At 41.3% G+C, this 17,167-nt stretch overlaps 1 protein-coding gene and 1 long non-coding RNA gene across 19 annotated transcripts in view; one reads left to right on the plus strand and one right to left on the minus strand.

Moving 5' to 3' along the window:
* The window catches only part of LOC135116434 (uncharacterized), a 102,410-nt gene that overhangs the window by 45,760 nt on the left and 39,483 nt on the right, over positions 1–17,167 (minus strand). For 12 of the 16 annotated variants that reach the window (XR_010276319.1, XR_010276322.1, XR_010276321.1 and 9 more), the window contains 3 exons: positions 10,052–12,503; positions 3,116–3,282; positions 1,395–1,548 (listed from right to left, as the gene is read on the minus strand). Coding sequence is in view for 5 of the 16 variants with exons in the window: in XM_064033896.1 (XP_063889966.1) it covers positions 1,395–1,548; positions 3,116–3,282; positions 10,052–12,465 (2,735 nt within the window). In the remaining 11 variants the exon portion in view is untranslated. Of the gene's footprint in view, positions 1–1,394; positions 1,549–3,115; positions 3,283–10,051; positions 12,504–14,150; positions 14,260–17,167 lie in introns of all 16 variants that reach the window. The other 4 variants (XR_010276327.1, XR_010276325.1, XR_010276328.1 and 1 more) reach the window with 2 other exon arrangements.
* The window catches only part of LOC135116437 (uncharacterized), a 105,958-nt gene that overhangs the window by 37,059 nt on the left and 51,732 nt on the right, over positions 1–17,167 (plus strand). Inside the window, exon 1 of one of the 3 annotated variants that reach the window (XR_010276333.1) lies at positions 232–446. The exons of the other annotated variants lie outside the window; for them this stretch is intronic. This is a non-coding gene — a long non-coding RNA (uncharacterized LOC135116437). Of the gene's footprint in view, positions 1–231; positions 447–17,167 lie in introns of those variants that run through there. 3 annotated transcript variants of the gene reach the window in all.

Genomic DNA, 17,167 nt, shown 5'->3' on the forward strand with positions numbered 1-17,167 from the left:
CGAAATTGATTTGGCCGACCTTACCACACGACTTTTACACCCTTCCTCTGTACCGAGCAAGCTATAACTCGATTTCTCCAAATTTTACCTTACGCACTTCTGGCCCGCAGCGCCTCATATAAGCCAGCGCAGGGTGCAGAGCAGCAAGCGGGTGGGTGTATGTATGTATGTCGCCACCCTTTCCCACTTTCTTGTATCCTTCCCTCCCACCAAGTGGGATTATAATTTTATTCTAATTACAATTCTAATTACAATTTTATTTCCATATCCTGTACTATTACCCCAGTACCATTTCTCGAAGCTCTGACTGCTTCATCCACCTCCTTCTTGGCCATGTTAATAAACTGATCCATTACCATGAGTTCCTTTAACTTACAGTAAGAGGTGGCCTCTTCCCTAGCAATTGACTTCTCGGACATCTCCTTGAGATAGCTAGCACATCCAAGGTAGGAGTCACTGGGCCTCTTCTTTCCTCCACAGAAATGCAGCCTATACGTTTCCAGCCACAGCTCATAAGCTCTCAAGAGTTAAACAGTTACGCATGGAAGCCACAGAACGCCTGACTTCTGATCTCTGTAAAATTTCTGATTGGAGCAGAGCAAACTTATTATTGTACAATGCTTAAAACTCAATTCTTACATCTATGAACTCTACGCAACGTTCCAGACAACAATCCTCTCTTCAGTAACACTCAACTTTCCCCCTCTTCTAAACTGGAAAATTCACATCTCATCTCTAGCTAAAACAGCTGCTATGAAATTAGGCATTCTGAGTCGTCTCCTCCAGTTTTTCTCATCCCCAAGCTGCTAAGTCTGTATAGGGGCCTTTTCCGTCCATGTATAGATAATGCTTCACATGTAGGGGGGAAGGGTGTTGCACTCATACGGCTCTTTTAGATAGGGTGAAAACAAAAGTTTTTTTTTTTAACTCCTCTCCTTTAACAGACTGCCTTCAGCCTCTTTCTCATTGCCGCAATGTTGCATCTCTTGCCACTTCTTCCGTTATTTTCACGCTAATTGCTCCTCTGATCTTGCTAACTGCACAAGACTCTTCTTTCTCTCACCGCCTCTCTAATGCAAGAGTTAACCAGTACTCTCTCTCTCTCTCTCTCTCTCTCTCTCTCTCTCTCTCTCTCTCTCTCTCTCTCTCTCTCTCTCTCTCTCTCTCTCTCTCTCTCTCTCTCTCTCTCTCTCTCTCCCTCCCTCCCTCCCTCCCTCCCTCTCTCCCTCCCTCCCTCCCTCCCTCCCTCTCTCTCTCTCTCTCTCTCTCTCTCTCTCTCTCTCTCTCTCTCTCTCTCTCTCTCTCTCTCTCTCTCTCTCTCTCTCTCTCTCTCTCTCACAGACACACAAACAGAATGATTGACATTAAAAAAAAGGCACCACCGAAACACTCACTCTTTCTTCCTTGGGCACAAGGTCTCTGCAATACTACAAGCTACTTTGACTTCCAGCTCGCCGACGCCAGACAAGATTAGATGAACCTTTGGAACATCAGGCAATGGATGAGTGATCGCCTCTGGCGTTACTCTCTTTACAGGGACGTGGATTCCTGTAAAGATGAAAAATTCATCATAATTATCCTCACGAGTCATCTCCACACACACACACACACACACACACACACACACACACACACAGTTGCAGCCTGCGTTCTAAATTCTTCCAATGCCACCTCTGGACCAACCAAAGCGGAGATGCTTCTGGTATATCGTCTCTACTAAATAGTAAGATTTGGCACGGTACTCTTCAGATTTTTTCCTGAAATGGCTACAACTGTTGTGTGAGCAATTTATCTCTGGACAAAGCTTATAACAGAGGCGATTGTTTCAGGTATGGAGACATACATTCCAATTATCCCAAAATCATAAAATTTAGTTCATCTCTTCTTGCCCTTATGCTATTCATGACAGCGAGCTAGGATTTCTCAAATGGTACTCAGCATTTCAACTGGAATTCACGCCCTGGCCATGATTTCTGTCTGAAATATTATATATATATATATATATATATATATATATATATATATATATATATATATATATATATATATATATATATATATATATATATATATATATCATTTTTTTTTATTGCCAGTTCCTTGTTTCCATTTGGGATACTATGCTCAAGTTTATATCCATTTCATGGTCTTTCTTTAAAACTTTCAGAGATTGTCATATTACTAGTACTACTACCAGTACAAAAACAGCATTTACTACTATTACTTCTTCTACAACAACAACAGCAACAACAACAACAACTACTACTACTACTACTACTACTACTACTACTACTACTACTACTACTACTACTACTACTGCTAATAATAATAATAATAATAATAATAATAATAATAATAATAATAATAATAATAATAATACAACTGTTACTACTACTTCTAGAACAACTACTATTATAACAACAACTGCTACTACTACTACTACTACTACTACTACTACTACTACTACTACTACTACTACTTCTACTATGACTACTACTACTAGTGTTACTACTACTTTTACTACTACTTTTTTTTTTTTTTTTTTTTTTTTTTTTTTTACTACTACTACTACTACTACTACTACTACTACTACTACTACTTTTATTTTGACTACTACTACTGCTATTACTATTACTACTACTATTACTACTACTACTACTACGGTGGTGACCCCACACCACAGTATATACTGTATTGTCATGGAACAAGAAAGAAGAAATAAATAAAAAATAACAAAGAAGATAGAATAAATAAAAGAATAAATAAAATGAAAGAAGAAAAGAAGAAAGAAGCCAAATAAGGAAGAAGAAAGAACAGAAGAAGATAGAATAAGTAAGAAGAAAGAAGAAATGGAGAAGGATAAAGTAGGGAAAAAACAAGCGGTCACCCCCAACTGGAAAGCCAAGAAATCAATAAACATAGAAGCAGGGCCAAAAAAGTACAAAACAGGAAGAAAACCATAAACGGCTTGGAAAGGCAGCCTGGGTCAAAACGAGATAAGCGTATTACTGTAAGGGAAAAGGTAAAGAAAGCTATTGAAAAGGAAAGTAAGCCGTCCAGGAGGCCTGACAAAAATTAATATGTCACGTAGATATGAAAATTAACAAAAACTTACTAAGGATGGACAACTTAGTAAAAGACTGTCGGACTTCCGAGAGAGTTGGCAGAAGATTACGGCTGTGATCATTCCCAGCAATAACCAAGGACAGTTCTTTCAAGCATTTGGGTAGCAGTGCAAGGTGTTCAGCATCCAGGTTCCCTTTGAAATTCTCCAGGTTATTCCTGGAATAATAAAACTGCTATATCCTTGGACTCCATAATAACTATGCAAAATGTCAGCTAGAGAATACTTAATTTTCAAAGTGGAGCACATTCTGACTCTCTTTCCTTTTGTGGAGGCCTTCATTCTTGGAGACTTCAGTGTTTACCACCAGCTCTTGCTCTCCCCTCCCTGATGAACTAGCCTTCAACTTTCCTATCTTTCACGATCTAGAGGAACTGGTGCAACACCATACTCATATTCCTGACCATCTTGGAGATACGCCCAACATTCTTGACCTTTTCCTAACCTCTAATCCTTCTGCTTATGCTGTTATCCTCTCTTCTCCGTTGGGCTCCTCCGATCACAATCTCATATCTGTATCTTGTCCTATCACTCCATTCCCTCCTCAGGATCCTCCTAAGTGGAGGTGCCTCTGGCATTTTGCCTCTGCTAGTTGGGGGGACCTGAGGAGGTATTTTGCTGTTTTTACCTGGAATGACTACTGATTCCGTGTCAGAGACCCTTCTCTTTGTGCCAAGCGCATAACAGAAGTGATAGTGTCTGGCATGGAGATGTACATCCCTCACTCTTTTTCTCAACCTAAACCTTCCAAACCTTGGTTTAATACAGCCTGTTCTCGTGCTATACATGATAGAGAGGTGGCCCACCAAAGGTACTTGAGCCTTCCATCACCAGAATCTCATGTACTTTATATTTCGGCCTGGAACCATGCCAAGTCTGTTATCCAATTAACCAAACCTCCTTCATTAGTAGAAAGTGTTAAAATCTTTCAAGATCTATAACTCCCCTCGTGATTTCTGGCATCTAGCTACAAACACCTCCAATAACTTTGCTTCTTCTTCTTTCCCTCCTTTATTTGAACCACATGACACCACTAGTATCACATCTAGCTCTAAAGCTGAACTCTTCGCTTAGACCTTAGCTAAAAACTCTACCTTGGATGATTCTGGGCTTGTTCCTCCTTCTCCTCCACACTCTGACTACTTCATGCTACCTATTAGAATTCTTCGCAATGATGTTTTCCATACCCTCTCTGGCCTAACCCCTCGGAAGGCTTATGGAGCTGATGGGGTCCCTCCTTTTGTTCTCCAAAACTGTGCCTCCGTTCTTGCACCTTGCCTAGTCAGACTCTTTCAACTGTCTGCCTGTCAACATCTACCTTTGCTTCTTGCTGGAAGTTTGCCTATATTCAGTCTATTTTTATTTATTTATTTTTTTTATGTAAGAGGAATACCGGCCAAGGGCAACAAAAATCTAATAAAAAGAAGACCCCACTGAGATGCCGATCCCGAATAGGGTCCGAAGAGGTGGTCAAAAATTGAAGGATAAGTATCTTGAAACCTCCCTCTTCGAGGAGTTCAAGTCATTGGAAGATGGAAATACAGAAGCAGGAAGGGAGTTCCAGAGTTTACCAGAGAAGGGAATGAATGATTGGGAATACTGGTTAACTCTTGCATTAGAGAGGTGGACAGAATAGGGTTAAAGAAAGAAGAAAGTTTTGTGCAGAAAGGCCACCGGAGGAGGGGAGGCATGCAGTTACCAAGATCAGAAGAGTAGTTAGCATGAAAACAGCGGTAGAAGACAGCAAGAGATGCAACATCCCGGCGATGAGAAAGAGGCTAAAGACAGTCAGTTAGAGGAGAGGAATTGATGAGACGAAAAGCTTTTGATTCCACCCTGTCTAAAAGAACGGTGTGAGTGAAACCCGACCCCCTCAGACATGTGAAACATACTCCATACATGGACGGATAAGGCCCTTGTGCAGAGTTAGCAGCTGGGGGAGAGAAAAACTGGCGGAGACGTCTCAGAACACCTAACTTCATAGAAGCTGTTTTAACTAGAGATGAGATGTGAAATTTCCAGTTTAGATTATAAGAAAAGGACAGACCGAGGATGTTCAGTGTAGATGAGGGGGCCAGTTGAGTGTCATTGAAGAAGAAGGGGTAGTTGTTTGGAAGAATGTCAAGTTGATTGATGGAGGAATTGAGTTTTTGAGACATTGAACAAGTTTGCTCTGCCCCAATCAGAAATTTTAGAGAGATCAGAAATCAGGCATTCTGTGGCTTCCCTATGTGAACTGTTTACTTCCTGAAGGGTTGGACGTTTATGAAAAGACGTGCAGTGTGGTATCATCAGCGTAGGAGTGGATATGACAAGAAGTTTGGTTTAGAAGATCATTGATGAATAGGAAGAGTGAATAACAGGACAGAAACCTGAGGAACACCACTGTTAATAGGATTAGGAGAACAGTGACCGTCTACCACAGCAGCAATAGAACGGTCAGAAAGGAAACTTGAAATGAAGTTACAGAGAGAAGGATGGAAGCCATAGGAGCGTAGTTTGGAAATCAAAGACTTGTGCCAGATTCTATCAAAAGCTTTTGATATGTCTAAGGTAACAGCAAAAGCTTCACCAAAATCTTTAAAAGAGGATGACCAATACTCAGTAAGGAAAGCCAGAAGATCACCAGTAGAGCAGCCTTTACGGAACCCATACAGGCTATCAGATTGAAGGTTGTGAAGTGATAGGATAGATTAAAAAACTTCAGATAGGAAGGAAATTAAAGCAAGTAGGACGGTAGTTTGAAGGATTAAAAGGTCACCCAGGAGGAGGCAGTAGGCACCTGCCGAAACCTGCTGAAATGTCCTGAAGGGTTGGACGTCTACGAAAAGATGTGGAAAGATGCAAGGTGGTATCATTAGCGTAGGAGTGGATAGGACAAGAAGTTTGGTTTAGAAGGTCATTGATGAATAATTAGAAGAGAATGAGTGACAGGACAAAACACTGATTTAGGAGAAGAACAGTGACCGTCTACCACAGCAGCAATAGAACGGTCAGAAAGGACACTTGAGATGAAGTTACAGAGAGAAGGATAGAAGCCTTAGGAGGATAGTATGGAAATCAAAGCTTTGTGCCAGACTCTATCAAAAGCTTTTGATATGTCTAAGGCAACAGCAGAAGTTTCACCAAGAATCTCTAAAAGACAATGACCAAGACTCAGTAAGGAAATCCAGATCACCAGTAGAGCGGCCTTGACTGAACCCATACTGGCGATCAGGTAGAAGGTCGTGAAGTGATAGATGTTTAATCTATCTTACTGAGGATAAATTAAAAAAAACTATCGATAGGCATGAAATTAAAGCAATAAGATGGTAGTTTGAGCGATTAGAACGGTCACTCTTTTTTGGAACAGGCTGAATGTAGGCAAACTTCCAGCAAGAAGGAAAGGTAGATGTTAACAAAATTGAAAGTGTTTGACTACGCTAGGTGCAAGCACGGAGGCACAGTTTCGGAGAACAATAGGAGGGGCCCCATCAGGTCCATAAAACTTACGAGGGGCATGCGAGGGCATGGAAAACATCATTGCAAAGAATTTTAATAGGTAGCATGAAGTAGTCAGAGGGTGGAGGAGGAGGAACAAGCCCAGAATCGTCCAAGATAGCGATTTTAGCTAAGGTTTGAGCGAAGAGTTCAGCTTTCGAGATAGATGTGATAGCAGTGGTGCCATTTGGTTGAAATAAAGGAGGAAGAGAAGAAGCAAAGCTATTGGAGATGTTTTTGGCTAGATGTTAGAAGTCACAAGGGGAGTTAGATCTTGAAAGATTTTGACACTTTCTATTAATGAAGGTTTTAGCTAGTTGGAGAACAGACTTGGCATGGTTCCGGGCCTAATATATAAAGTGCATGAGATTCTGGTGATGGAAGGCTTAAGTACCTTTTGTGGGCCACCTCTATCATGTATAGCACGAGAACAGGCTGTGTTAAACCAAGGTTTAGAAGGTTTAGGTCAAGAAAAAGAGTGAGGAATGTACGCCTCCATGCCAGACACTATCGCCTTAATTATGTGCTCGGCACACAGAGACGAGTCTCTGACATGGAAGCAGTAGTCATTCCAAGGAGAATCAGCAAAATACCTTCTCAGGTCCCCCCAACTAGCAGGGGCAAAAATGCCAGAGGCACCTCCGCTTAGGGGGATCCTGAGGAGGGATTGGAGCAATAGGACAAGAAATAGATATGAAATTGTGATCGGAGGAGCCCAACGGAGAAGAGAGGGTAACATCGTAAGCGGAAGGATTAGAAGTTAGGAAAAGGTCAAGAATGTTGGTCATATCTCCAAGATGGTCAGGAATACGAGTATGGTGTTGCACCAATTGCTCTAGGTCGTGGAAGATAGGAAAGTTGAAGGCTAGTTCACCAGGATGGTAACAGTGAAGGGAGAGGAAAGCCAAAGCTGGTGGTGAACACTTACGTAAGTCTCCAAGAATGGAGATCTCCGCAAAAGGGAAAAGAGTCAGAATGTGCTCCACTTTGGAAGTTAAGTAGTCGAAGAATTTCTTATAGTCATGGGAATTAAACGAGAAGTATATAGCACAGATAAATTTAGTTTGAGAGTGACTCTAGTCGTAGCCAGATTGTGGAACAAACCCAGAAGATTCAAGAGCGTGGGCACGGGAGCAGATTAAATCATTGCATACATAAACGCAAAATCCAGTTTTGGATTGAAAATGAGGATAGAGAAAGTAGGAGGGAATAGAACAGAGATTAATGTTAGTTGCCTCAGACAGCTGTGTTTCAGTGAGGAAAAGAAGATGAGGTTTATTAGAGAAGAGATGATGTTCTACAGATTGAAAATTAGATCTAAGACCGCGAATGTTGCAGAAATTAATGAAGAAAAAGTTGAGGGGGGTGTCAAGACAATTAGAGTCGAAATAAGAAGAGCAATCCGACCTGGGGACATTTCTGGTCCCAAATGTCCCCAGGTCGGATTGCTCTTCTGATTTCGACTCTAATTGTCTTGACACCCCCTTCAACTCTAAAGACAACTCTCTTCCTTCACACAAAACTAGAAGCACCTAATTACACACACACACCCTTCACTCAAAATTCAAAATCATGGCAACTCCTACACCAGCCTCGGAGTCCCCATCTGGAATTTTGAGTGAAGGGTGTGTGTGTGTAATTAGGTGCTTCTAGTTTTGTGTGAAGGAAGAGAGTTGTCTTTAGAGTGCAGGCTATGACTGCCCCCTTGTATTGTGAGACACAAAGAGGTCAGTAAGGTTCAATGAGGTCACAGCTGCGTTTAATGATAAGTTCACAGCACCTCCTGATCTAGTGCTTTAGACCTCAGTAATTATCGTTTCGGCAGGTGCCTACTGCCTCCTCCTGGGTGACCTTTTAATCCTTCAAACTACCGTCCTACTTGCTTTAATTTCCTTCCTATCTGAAGTTTTTTAATCTATCCTATCACTTCACAACCTTCAATCTGATAGCCTGTATGGGTTCCGTAAAGGCTGCTCTACTGGTGATCTTCTGGCTTTCCTTACTGAGTATTGGTCATCCTCTTTTAAAGATTTTGGTGAAGCTTTTGCTGTTACCTTAGACATATCAAAAGCTTTTGATAGAATCTGGCACAAGTCTTTGATTTCCAAACTACGCTCCTATGGCTTCCATCCTTCTCTCTGTAACTTCATTTCAAGTTTCCTTTCTGACCGTTCTATTGCTGCTGTGGTAGACGGTCACTGTTCTCCTAATCCTATTAACAGTGGTGTTCCTCAGGTTTCTGTCCTGTTATTCACTCTTCCTATTCATCAATGATCTTCTAAACCAAACTTCTTGTCATATCCACTCCTACGCTGATGATACCACACTGCACGTCTTTTCATAAACGTCCAACCCTTCAGGAAGTAAACAGTTCACATAGGGAAGCCACAGAACGCCTGATTTCTGATCTCTCTAAAATTTCTGACTGGAGCAGAGCAAACATGGTATTGTTCAATGCCTCAATAACTCAATTCCTCCATCTATCAACTCGACACAGTTTTCCAGACAACTATCCCCTCTTCTTGAATGACACTCAACTGTCTCTCTCTTATACATTGAACATCCTCGGTCTGTCTCTTTCTTATAATCTAAACTGCAAACTTCACATCTCATCTCTAGTTAAAACAGCTTCAATGAAGTTGGGGGTTCTGAGACATCTCCATCAGTTTTCTCACCCCCACCCTCTAGCTGCTAACTCTGTACAAGAGCCTTATCCGTATGTACTCCTTATGTATGAAGTATGCTTCACATTTCCGGGGGGGAGGGGGTTCCACTCATACCGCTCTTCTAGACAGGATGGAATCAAAAGCTTTTCATCTCATCAACTCCTCTCCTCTGTCTGACTGTCTACAGCCTCTTTCTCATCGCCGCAATGTTGCATCTTTTGCTATCTTCTACCCTATTTTCATGCTAACTGCTCTTCTGATCTTGCTAATTGCATGCATCCCCTCCTCCCGCGGCCTCGCTGCACAAGACTTTCTTCTTTCTCTCATCCCTATTCTGTCTACCTCTCTAATGCAAGAGTTAACCAGGATTCACAGTCTTTCATCCATTTCTTTGGTAAACTCTGGAACTCCCAGCCTGCTTCTGTATTTCTACCTTCGTATGATTTCAATTCCTTCAAGAGGGAGGTTTAAAGACACTTTTTCTTCAATTATTGACTATCGCTTGCGACCGTATTAGGGACCGGCATCTTAGTGGTTTTTTTTTTATTGGATTTTTGTTGCCCTTGGGCGGTGTCCCTCCTACATAATAATAATAAAAAAAAATGCTTAACTTACTTGCATGAGACTTCCCCCCTCCCTTCTCTCACACACACACACACACACACACACACACACACACACACACACACACACACACACACACACACACACACACACACACACACATTCATTAAAAATAATAATAACAATATTTTATGGGCATAGTATGATCGCAACTTACATAGGTTTTAACTGGTGCAACAGGCTGTTGGAAGTAGCACCGGTGGTGGGATGAACGAAGTCGTGCCACAGATGCACGAGTTTGTGCCGAGCAATGGCGTCCCGTAAGTTAACATCTGAAGACCTCTCTAATGTTATCATAACTGTACATGGAGGGATAAGAGGAAGCAGAGAAACGGCGGCGTGCACTGTACTGTCAGTTATTTTGATGACTTCTTTATAATTAGGAGAATTTTTGTTATCAAAACGATCCTTGATATGAAACGCTATACGTTGCAGGGTGGCGTGATGCGGCACCATGTCCGCTAAAACTGACAGCCATTCGCTGCTATAGTTAATCCCTGACTCCTTTATAAGGTCTATTATTTCCTGCAGAACCATGGCTTTATTTGCAAGGCTGCCCTGATTCACCAGCCACAAAAGGTGACAAAGCATGTTCCTATGCGGTTCAAAACGCGTTTCATGTCCAGGCATATTATTTTGAAGAATACACCTGATGTCCCCTTCTTTGTTTGCATCTAGTTGTTCAATGATGTGTTGCGCTGCGAAAAAGTCCTGGAAACCTTTGTGTGGGAAAAAGTATTCTTCCTTAGGCACCATATAAACCACCTTTCGCCTCATTGAATAAAACGCAGGCATCACCTCATTTCTAGGTAAACCTTGGCTAGTGCAGCATGAACTCAATAGATCTTCATCATTTCCTGTTAGATAAATCCGATTCTCAAGGAGTCCTTTTAGTGCTACTTCATAAACCACCTTTAGCACAGTATCTACTTTCTTCTGGATGCATTTGCTTTCAGGCAATGTACGGTGTAGTCGACTTAGCAACTTCTGTGTACACCATACGTGAATTAAACTGTATAGCTGAGACTGAGTTAGATTATCTGTAATAGATGTTGGCTTGTAGTGAAAAACAACAGCTAGAAAAAGTAAGTTAAGAGGGAGCCGGAAAAGTTCCATCCAACCAATTTTTTTCATAACATCCTTCAGGTGGGAAATGCATTTGTCAGAGTTTTTGGGATGGTCGGTATCATCGGATACATTTTCGGTTAGCCACTCGTAATGTTTTACAACAAGATGAGTCCTCTCTTCTTGGGAAATGCCAACTAGTCTCACTTCGAAAATCTGGTAGTTACCAGGTATTTTGCGCTTGAAGTCCAGAACTCTGTCAGGCCGTGATGTACACACAAAAGTAAAGTTACCACATTCTTTTCCCTCACTTAATATGTTTTTCACGAGTTTGTCTGAGACGTCATTCATTTCATCTAAACCATCGACAAGGAACATGACTTTGCACGTTTTTAAGAGTGGTACAAGGTAGCTTCCGTATTTAATGTAAAACCGAGGTAAGACTTGCTTCAGCAGCTCATCAAGCGTGGATATATTCTCTTCTCGGCATACGACCCGCAAGAGAAGATCATAGTGATCAAGTCCCTCCATTCGGCGATCACATTCATCTTTGAGCCACTCAGACACAAGGAAGGTAATTAAGGTGGTCTTGCCACTCCCAGCGTCACCTTCAATCAGCAGGATTTGTGGATGCTTTACCCCAGGATGTGAGAGCGTTGTCTTTACTTTTATAACCTTTAAAATCTCAAGATATTCAATATGGTTATTATCTTCTTTAACCATATCAGTTTTTGAAAATAAAGTTTGAACGTCAACTATGTTGTTTTCGTGTCCACTCAGAAAATGGAGTGGGTCAAGGTATTTAGCAAGATTGAGATGGTTTTGAAGCTCATTTTTAGCTTCCTCCTTGAAATGTGGCAGTTCTATGTTTGCTGTTCTTTGCTGTATTTCCTTTCTGGTATCACTAATAGCTTCCAGCACCTCCCCCTTCTTACTTGCAAACTCGTCTTCATCCCTCTCATATCTAGTTTTCGTAGCTTCCAAGGTTTTCATTAGGAGCTTTGTTAGTGTATCTATTTCTTTATTGAAATCTTCTTCATTATGAATCTTTGGAATCTTTTTATGAATAATATTATTACGTCTGCATTTAATCTTCCATACGAAATACTCCATCTCGGTGCTTTCAGTTGACCATTGTTTGTCGTCATCAGAGACCTTCTCACAGGCGTTTCTTATTATTTTGCAAAGAAGGCTAATGTCACAATTGTCGCACGATGGATCATCTTCCAATTGTTCTAATTCTGTTGAATTAAAGAGCTTTTTCAGATGCTTATCGCGTTTCTCGTGTAGTTCTTTTGAATCCAAAGGTTTCATTTTTTTCATAATTCTTATGTTGAAGTTCGCTGTAGATTCTTGTGGGAGATTCCTTAAGTACTCGTCGAGGGGGACAGTGGACGATTTTCCGTCCGTCCCACATCTCATGATGTACGTTAACACTACCTCGCCAGTTTTCTCGAAGATGTCCCTGTACTCCTTGAAGAACCAGTCTTTCGGTGCAGACGCCATGGTGCATTCTTCACTATAGATTCATGATTGTGTTGTATCTGCAACAGATAATTTTCCATCAGTAATGATTAATTTGTTAGTGCCATTAGATATAAACTTTGCTTTGTCATCATGAAACCAGTTTATCGATCATATTTAAGTATAGTGACTGCAAATTTTACCATAATGTTTTTAGAAGCATTCTCTAGATATTTTCATTTAATTTCTCTACATATCTACTGGTACTGGCTTGACCGAATTCCTCTTCCTGTGCACACACACACACACACACACACACACACACACACACACACACACACACACACACACACACACACACGCACACGCACACACACACACACACACACACGCACACGCACACACACACACACACACACACACACAGAAGATGTGGATACCAAAACGCATCGCAGTCTATCTGTTGGCTTTACTCAACTCGTAACTAAAGTGAATTTCTATAACAAGTTGCATAACTTGTTTAATATAACAATAAATCAGAGTGGAACTCAAGTGCATTGTAACATCCTGATACATGTAAGATACAACGAGACTAGTGATGTGTTGGATACAAAATTTTAAAGTTCCGTGGATTTGAAAGTGGACCCAGGTATGCATTTCTCATAAAATGCGGTTGCTGATAAGATTGTGGATGTTAATATTTTGCGGATGCGGGCTTCTTTTACCTCCATATCCACGACTGTAGATGCTGGTGCCGATTATCTTTACATATCGATGTAATATAAAGTGGGTCGTATCTACAACATAAAACTCCAGAGAGGAGAATAAGAGGTGAGGGGAAAAAAAAAGGATATTTCAAGAATGGAGAAGTAGAACATGTAACTGGGGAAGGGGTATACAAGAAGCAAGATGGAGAGAGTAGAAGTGGGAAGGGGGTAGATGGAGGAAGAACAAAAAGGAGTAGGGTACAGGAAAACTACTGTCTCTCTCCCTCTAGTTCTTCACTCACTCCTGCTTATAGTTATTCTCTCTCTACTTTCCTCAAGTTTACTCTTATTCATTCACTCTCGCATTTCATTTTTTGCTAATTTTCACACTCACGTTTGCGTTCTCTCTCACTCAGTCTCACTCTAATTAGCAATCATATCCCCACTTTCAATCTCATTCACACTCACACTTAATCTTCCACTATTTTCATAATCTAATTCACACTCTTGTCCTACACGCTGACTCTCACTCCCACTTATTTTTTATCCATAGCTATTCTTATCCCACTTATTATCCACAACCTTTTTCACTCTCTCAGTCTCTCAGCTCACTCGCGCTTACTTTGCTTTCAACTCATTCACGCTTACCCTCACTCTCACTCATTCAAACTCATTCAACTCCCACTCATGACTCCCACATTCTCTCTCTCTCTCTCTCTCTCTCTCTCTCTCTCTCTCTCTCTCTCTCTCTCTCTCTCTCACACACACACACACACACACACACACACACACACACACACACACACACACACACACACACACACAAATCCGGAACCTCTGCGTTTCTTCGACGCGGGTGCGGAGGTGTAGCATTTGTTATCTAAAAAAAAGCTGTTTCGGATACTTATGCGGATCTTTAGTTATATAACGACGTGGATGTGGATAGTAATGCAGATAGTATTTTCACTACGAATGTTCCACAGAGGCGGAGGCGGATATCGATATATCACTAATACACACCTATAACTTGGTTTTCTGCTTCGCTTGAAATGGCTTGGCACTCACTTGGGGATGAGCCAAACTCCGGCTCACCGTAACCCTCGCCAACAGCGGGACAGGCCTCTGGAATCTAGCAACTTTCATTTATGCCGCTGACGGGGATGATATAAAAAAAAAAATCATAGCTAAAGTTAATGAAAATAATGAGAAAATTTAGGATCTTATGGATCAAGCTGGTTTGCAAGAGGCGATGGTAAAAGATTCAGTATATGAAGAAGAAGTTAATTCATTCTTCACCAAGCTAGAAGTCACTAAAGAAACCCCCAAAAGGGAAAACAAAGAAACAGGGTTTAAACTGACCTCTTACAATGGCGACTTGACCAGGTGGTTAGAATGAACGTTTCATCCATCAAAACAAGGACGTAACAGACATCCAAAAACTCGCCAGTTAGAGAGGGAGTTAGCTCAACTATAGTATTAGGATTCAAACTTTTTTTTTTTTATGTAAAAGGGTCACTGGCCAAAGGCAACAAAAAAAAAAAAATGTATAAAAAAAAAGGAACACTTAATGCCAGTTCCCATAGGTATCCCAAATAGAACAAATAGAAAAAACCAATAATGGAGGGAAAGTGTCTTGAAACCTCTCTCTTGAAAGAATTCAAGTCAAAAGAAGGAGGAAACAGAGTTCCAGGCCCGTACCAAGAGTCATGAAGGTTTAGCGACGAAGGTCAAAGGGAAGGATGATGCGTACTGAGAGTCAGTAGCATTTTTGGAACGAAGGTTTGCTGGAGAGACGAAGGGAAGGCAAGGTCTATCCTGTGTCTTCTGGTTTATCTTCGAGGAAAAAATAAATATATATATATTTTCGAAATTTGGCGTGGCAAATAGTTTTGATTCAGTTAAAACAACCTGAGAAAGTATTTTTCTAATTGGAAAGTCGCATATTATAGTTGCTGGGAATATGTTTGTCTTTTTTAGAGCAACAGCATGAGCCTTCAATGCACAGAGGAATCAGCCAGGCGGAAATATTCGTCCTTCACCACCTGCCTTTTTCTACGACTTTATTTTGTTTTCACGGGTAACTAACACTGAACTTACCATTACTGTAATTGTTTTCTTTATTGAGCACGTTACGTAAACATGTAAAGGACGAGACAGATGCCTTTGATGGATCGAGAACAGGGAGTGCAAAACAGTGGGTGGTCAGGGCGTCTAGTATGGCTGTAATAGTACTTTGTGTGGATACGCATTGCATCTGGTAGGTGAAAGCTAGGCTGCACTGTGTGCGTGTGCATTATATCTGGTAGATGGAAGCTAGGCTGCACTGTGTGTGTGTGTGTGTGTGTGTGTGTGTGTGTGTGTGTGTGTGTGTGTGTGCACTAAACCACGGGTTCTCAACCAGAGGGGAATTTAATTTAAGGGGGATTGGAACCACAAATTAGCAAAGTCAAACTGTTAGAATGTTGATCTTTTTATTGCCTTTGAGCTCCCCAGGGCGGCACAAAATTCAATATGCATTGGTTACCTACTGAAAGCAGCCTATCAATCCGTTCACCACAAGGATTTTCAGTATTATATGCATTATATACAATGAAGAAGATAGGGTGACAATATAAACAGAGAGAGAAAGGTGAGGAAAAGGTCAGGGATGTTGGGTGTATCTCCAAGACGGTCAGGAATATGAGTAGTGTGTTGTACCAGTTGCTTTAGGTCGTGGAGGTTAGCAAAGGCTAGTTCACCAGGATGGTCAGTGAACGGAGAGGAAAGCCAAAGCTGGTGAACAAATCTCCAAGTTTTCAAGAAAGAAGATCTCCGCAAAAGGGAAGAGTCAAGATGTGCTCCACTTTTAAGTTAAGTACAGTAAAATCCCTCTTATCCGGCATTCGAGTATCCGGCAGCTTCAAGTATCCGGCACATTTTTTCCCCGAGCCTTAAAATCAATAAAAAATCAATTTGTACTCATAAAATCGATTAAAATTCCCGCGCGAGGCATACTTTGTCCTCTCGCCACCAGAGCGCACTGCTTCGCGCCATCCGCAGCCCACTGCACTGTGTTTACTCAGTGACTCAGTCCCACGTGTGCACTGTTTATCGCCTGACACCTTCATCATGCCTAAAGTTGTAGAAAAGAGGAAACGTGTTGTGCTTACATTTAAGCAGCTGATCAGATCAGCTGCTGATTAAGATCAGCTGATCTTTGTTATGGTAAGATGCGTGAGTGTAGGATGGTGATTGTGGACATAATTTCACTTCTATTCAAGTATCCGGCATGTCGGCGGTCCCGCTGATGCCGGATAAGAGGGATTTTACTGTAGTCAAATGAGGATAGAAAAAGTAGGAGGGAACAGAAGAGGGGCTACTGTCAGCTGCCTTAAACACCTGTGTTTTGGTGAGGAAAAGAAGATGACGTCTAGTAAAGGAAAGGTGGTGTTCTACAGATTGAAAACTTGAGGCATCCAACTATGAACCCACCATTCAACAACTAAAAGATAATTATGGCAGTGAAAATATGATCAGGTATGCCTTGATGACCGAGTTAGTCGGTTTACAAAGGCCCTATTAACAAAGATTCTTAGCCTTTGTGTCAGCCTTCTCCTTAGACTTGTGTGTTTCAGCCTTCTTCTTAGACTTGTGCTTATCTCCTAAGCGTGTTTAAAGTTGCACTGAGCCTTGGCTGAGCCAAACTCTTAATCCCCAGTATGAAATGGTGAAAAAGCAAAACAGTAAAATCTTATATTTCTCAATTTCGAGTTGATAGTGCAATCTTTTTACATTTTTTTAATAAAAAAAAATAGTAATTTATCATAAATTCTGTAAGGATATGAACGCATGAATTAATAAGCAAATTAGATCCTCCACAAGGCGCGTGTATTTTGTCTCGGTGTTTACATCCTTGGGGTGTTGCCCCACCACTTCCACTCAGTAGCGCCTCTTTCTTGTCCTTTTTCTTTAATATGGAAGAGATGATGATCCCTAAGGCCGAAAAGGCCAATAGAGGAAACCCAGCTGGACCGATGGCGAGACTTTCTTTCCTCCTG

The sequence above is a fragment of the Scylla paramamosain genome, chromosome 31 (assembly GCF_035594125.1).
Source record: "Scylla paramamosain isolate STU-SP2022 chromosome 31, ASM3559412v1, whole genome shotgun sequence".
NCBI classification, from domain to species: Eukaryota; Metazoa; Arthropoda; class Malacostraca; order Decapoda; family Portunidae; genus Scylla; species Scylla paramamosain.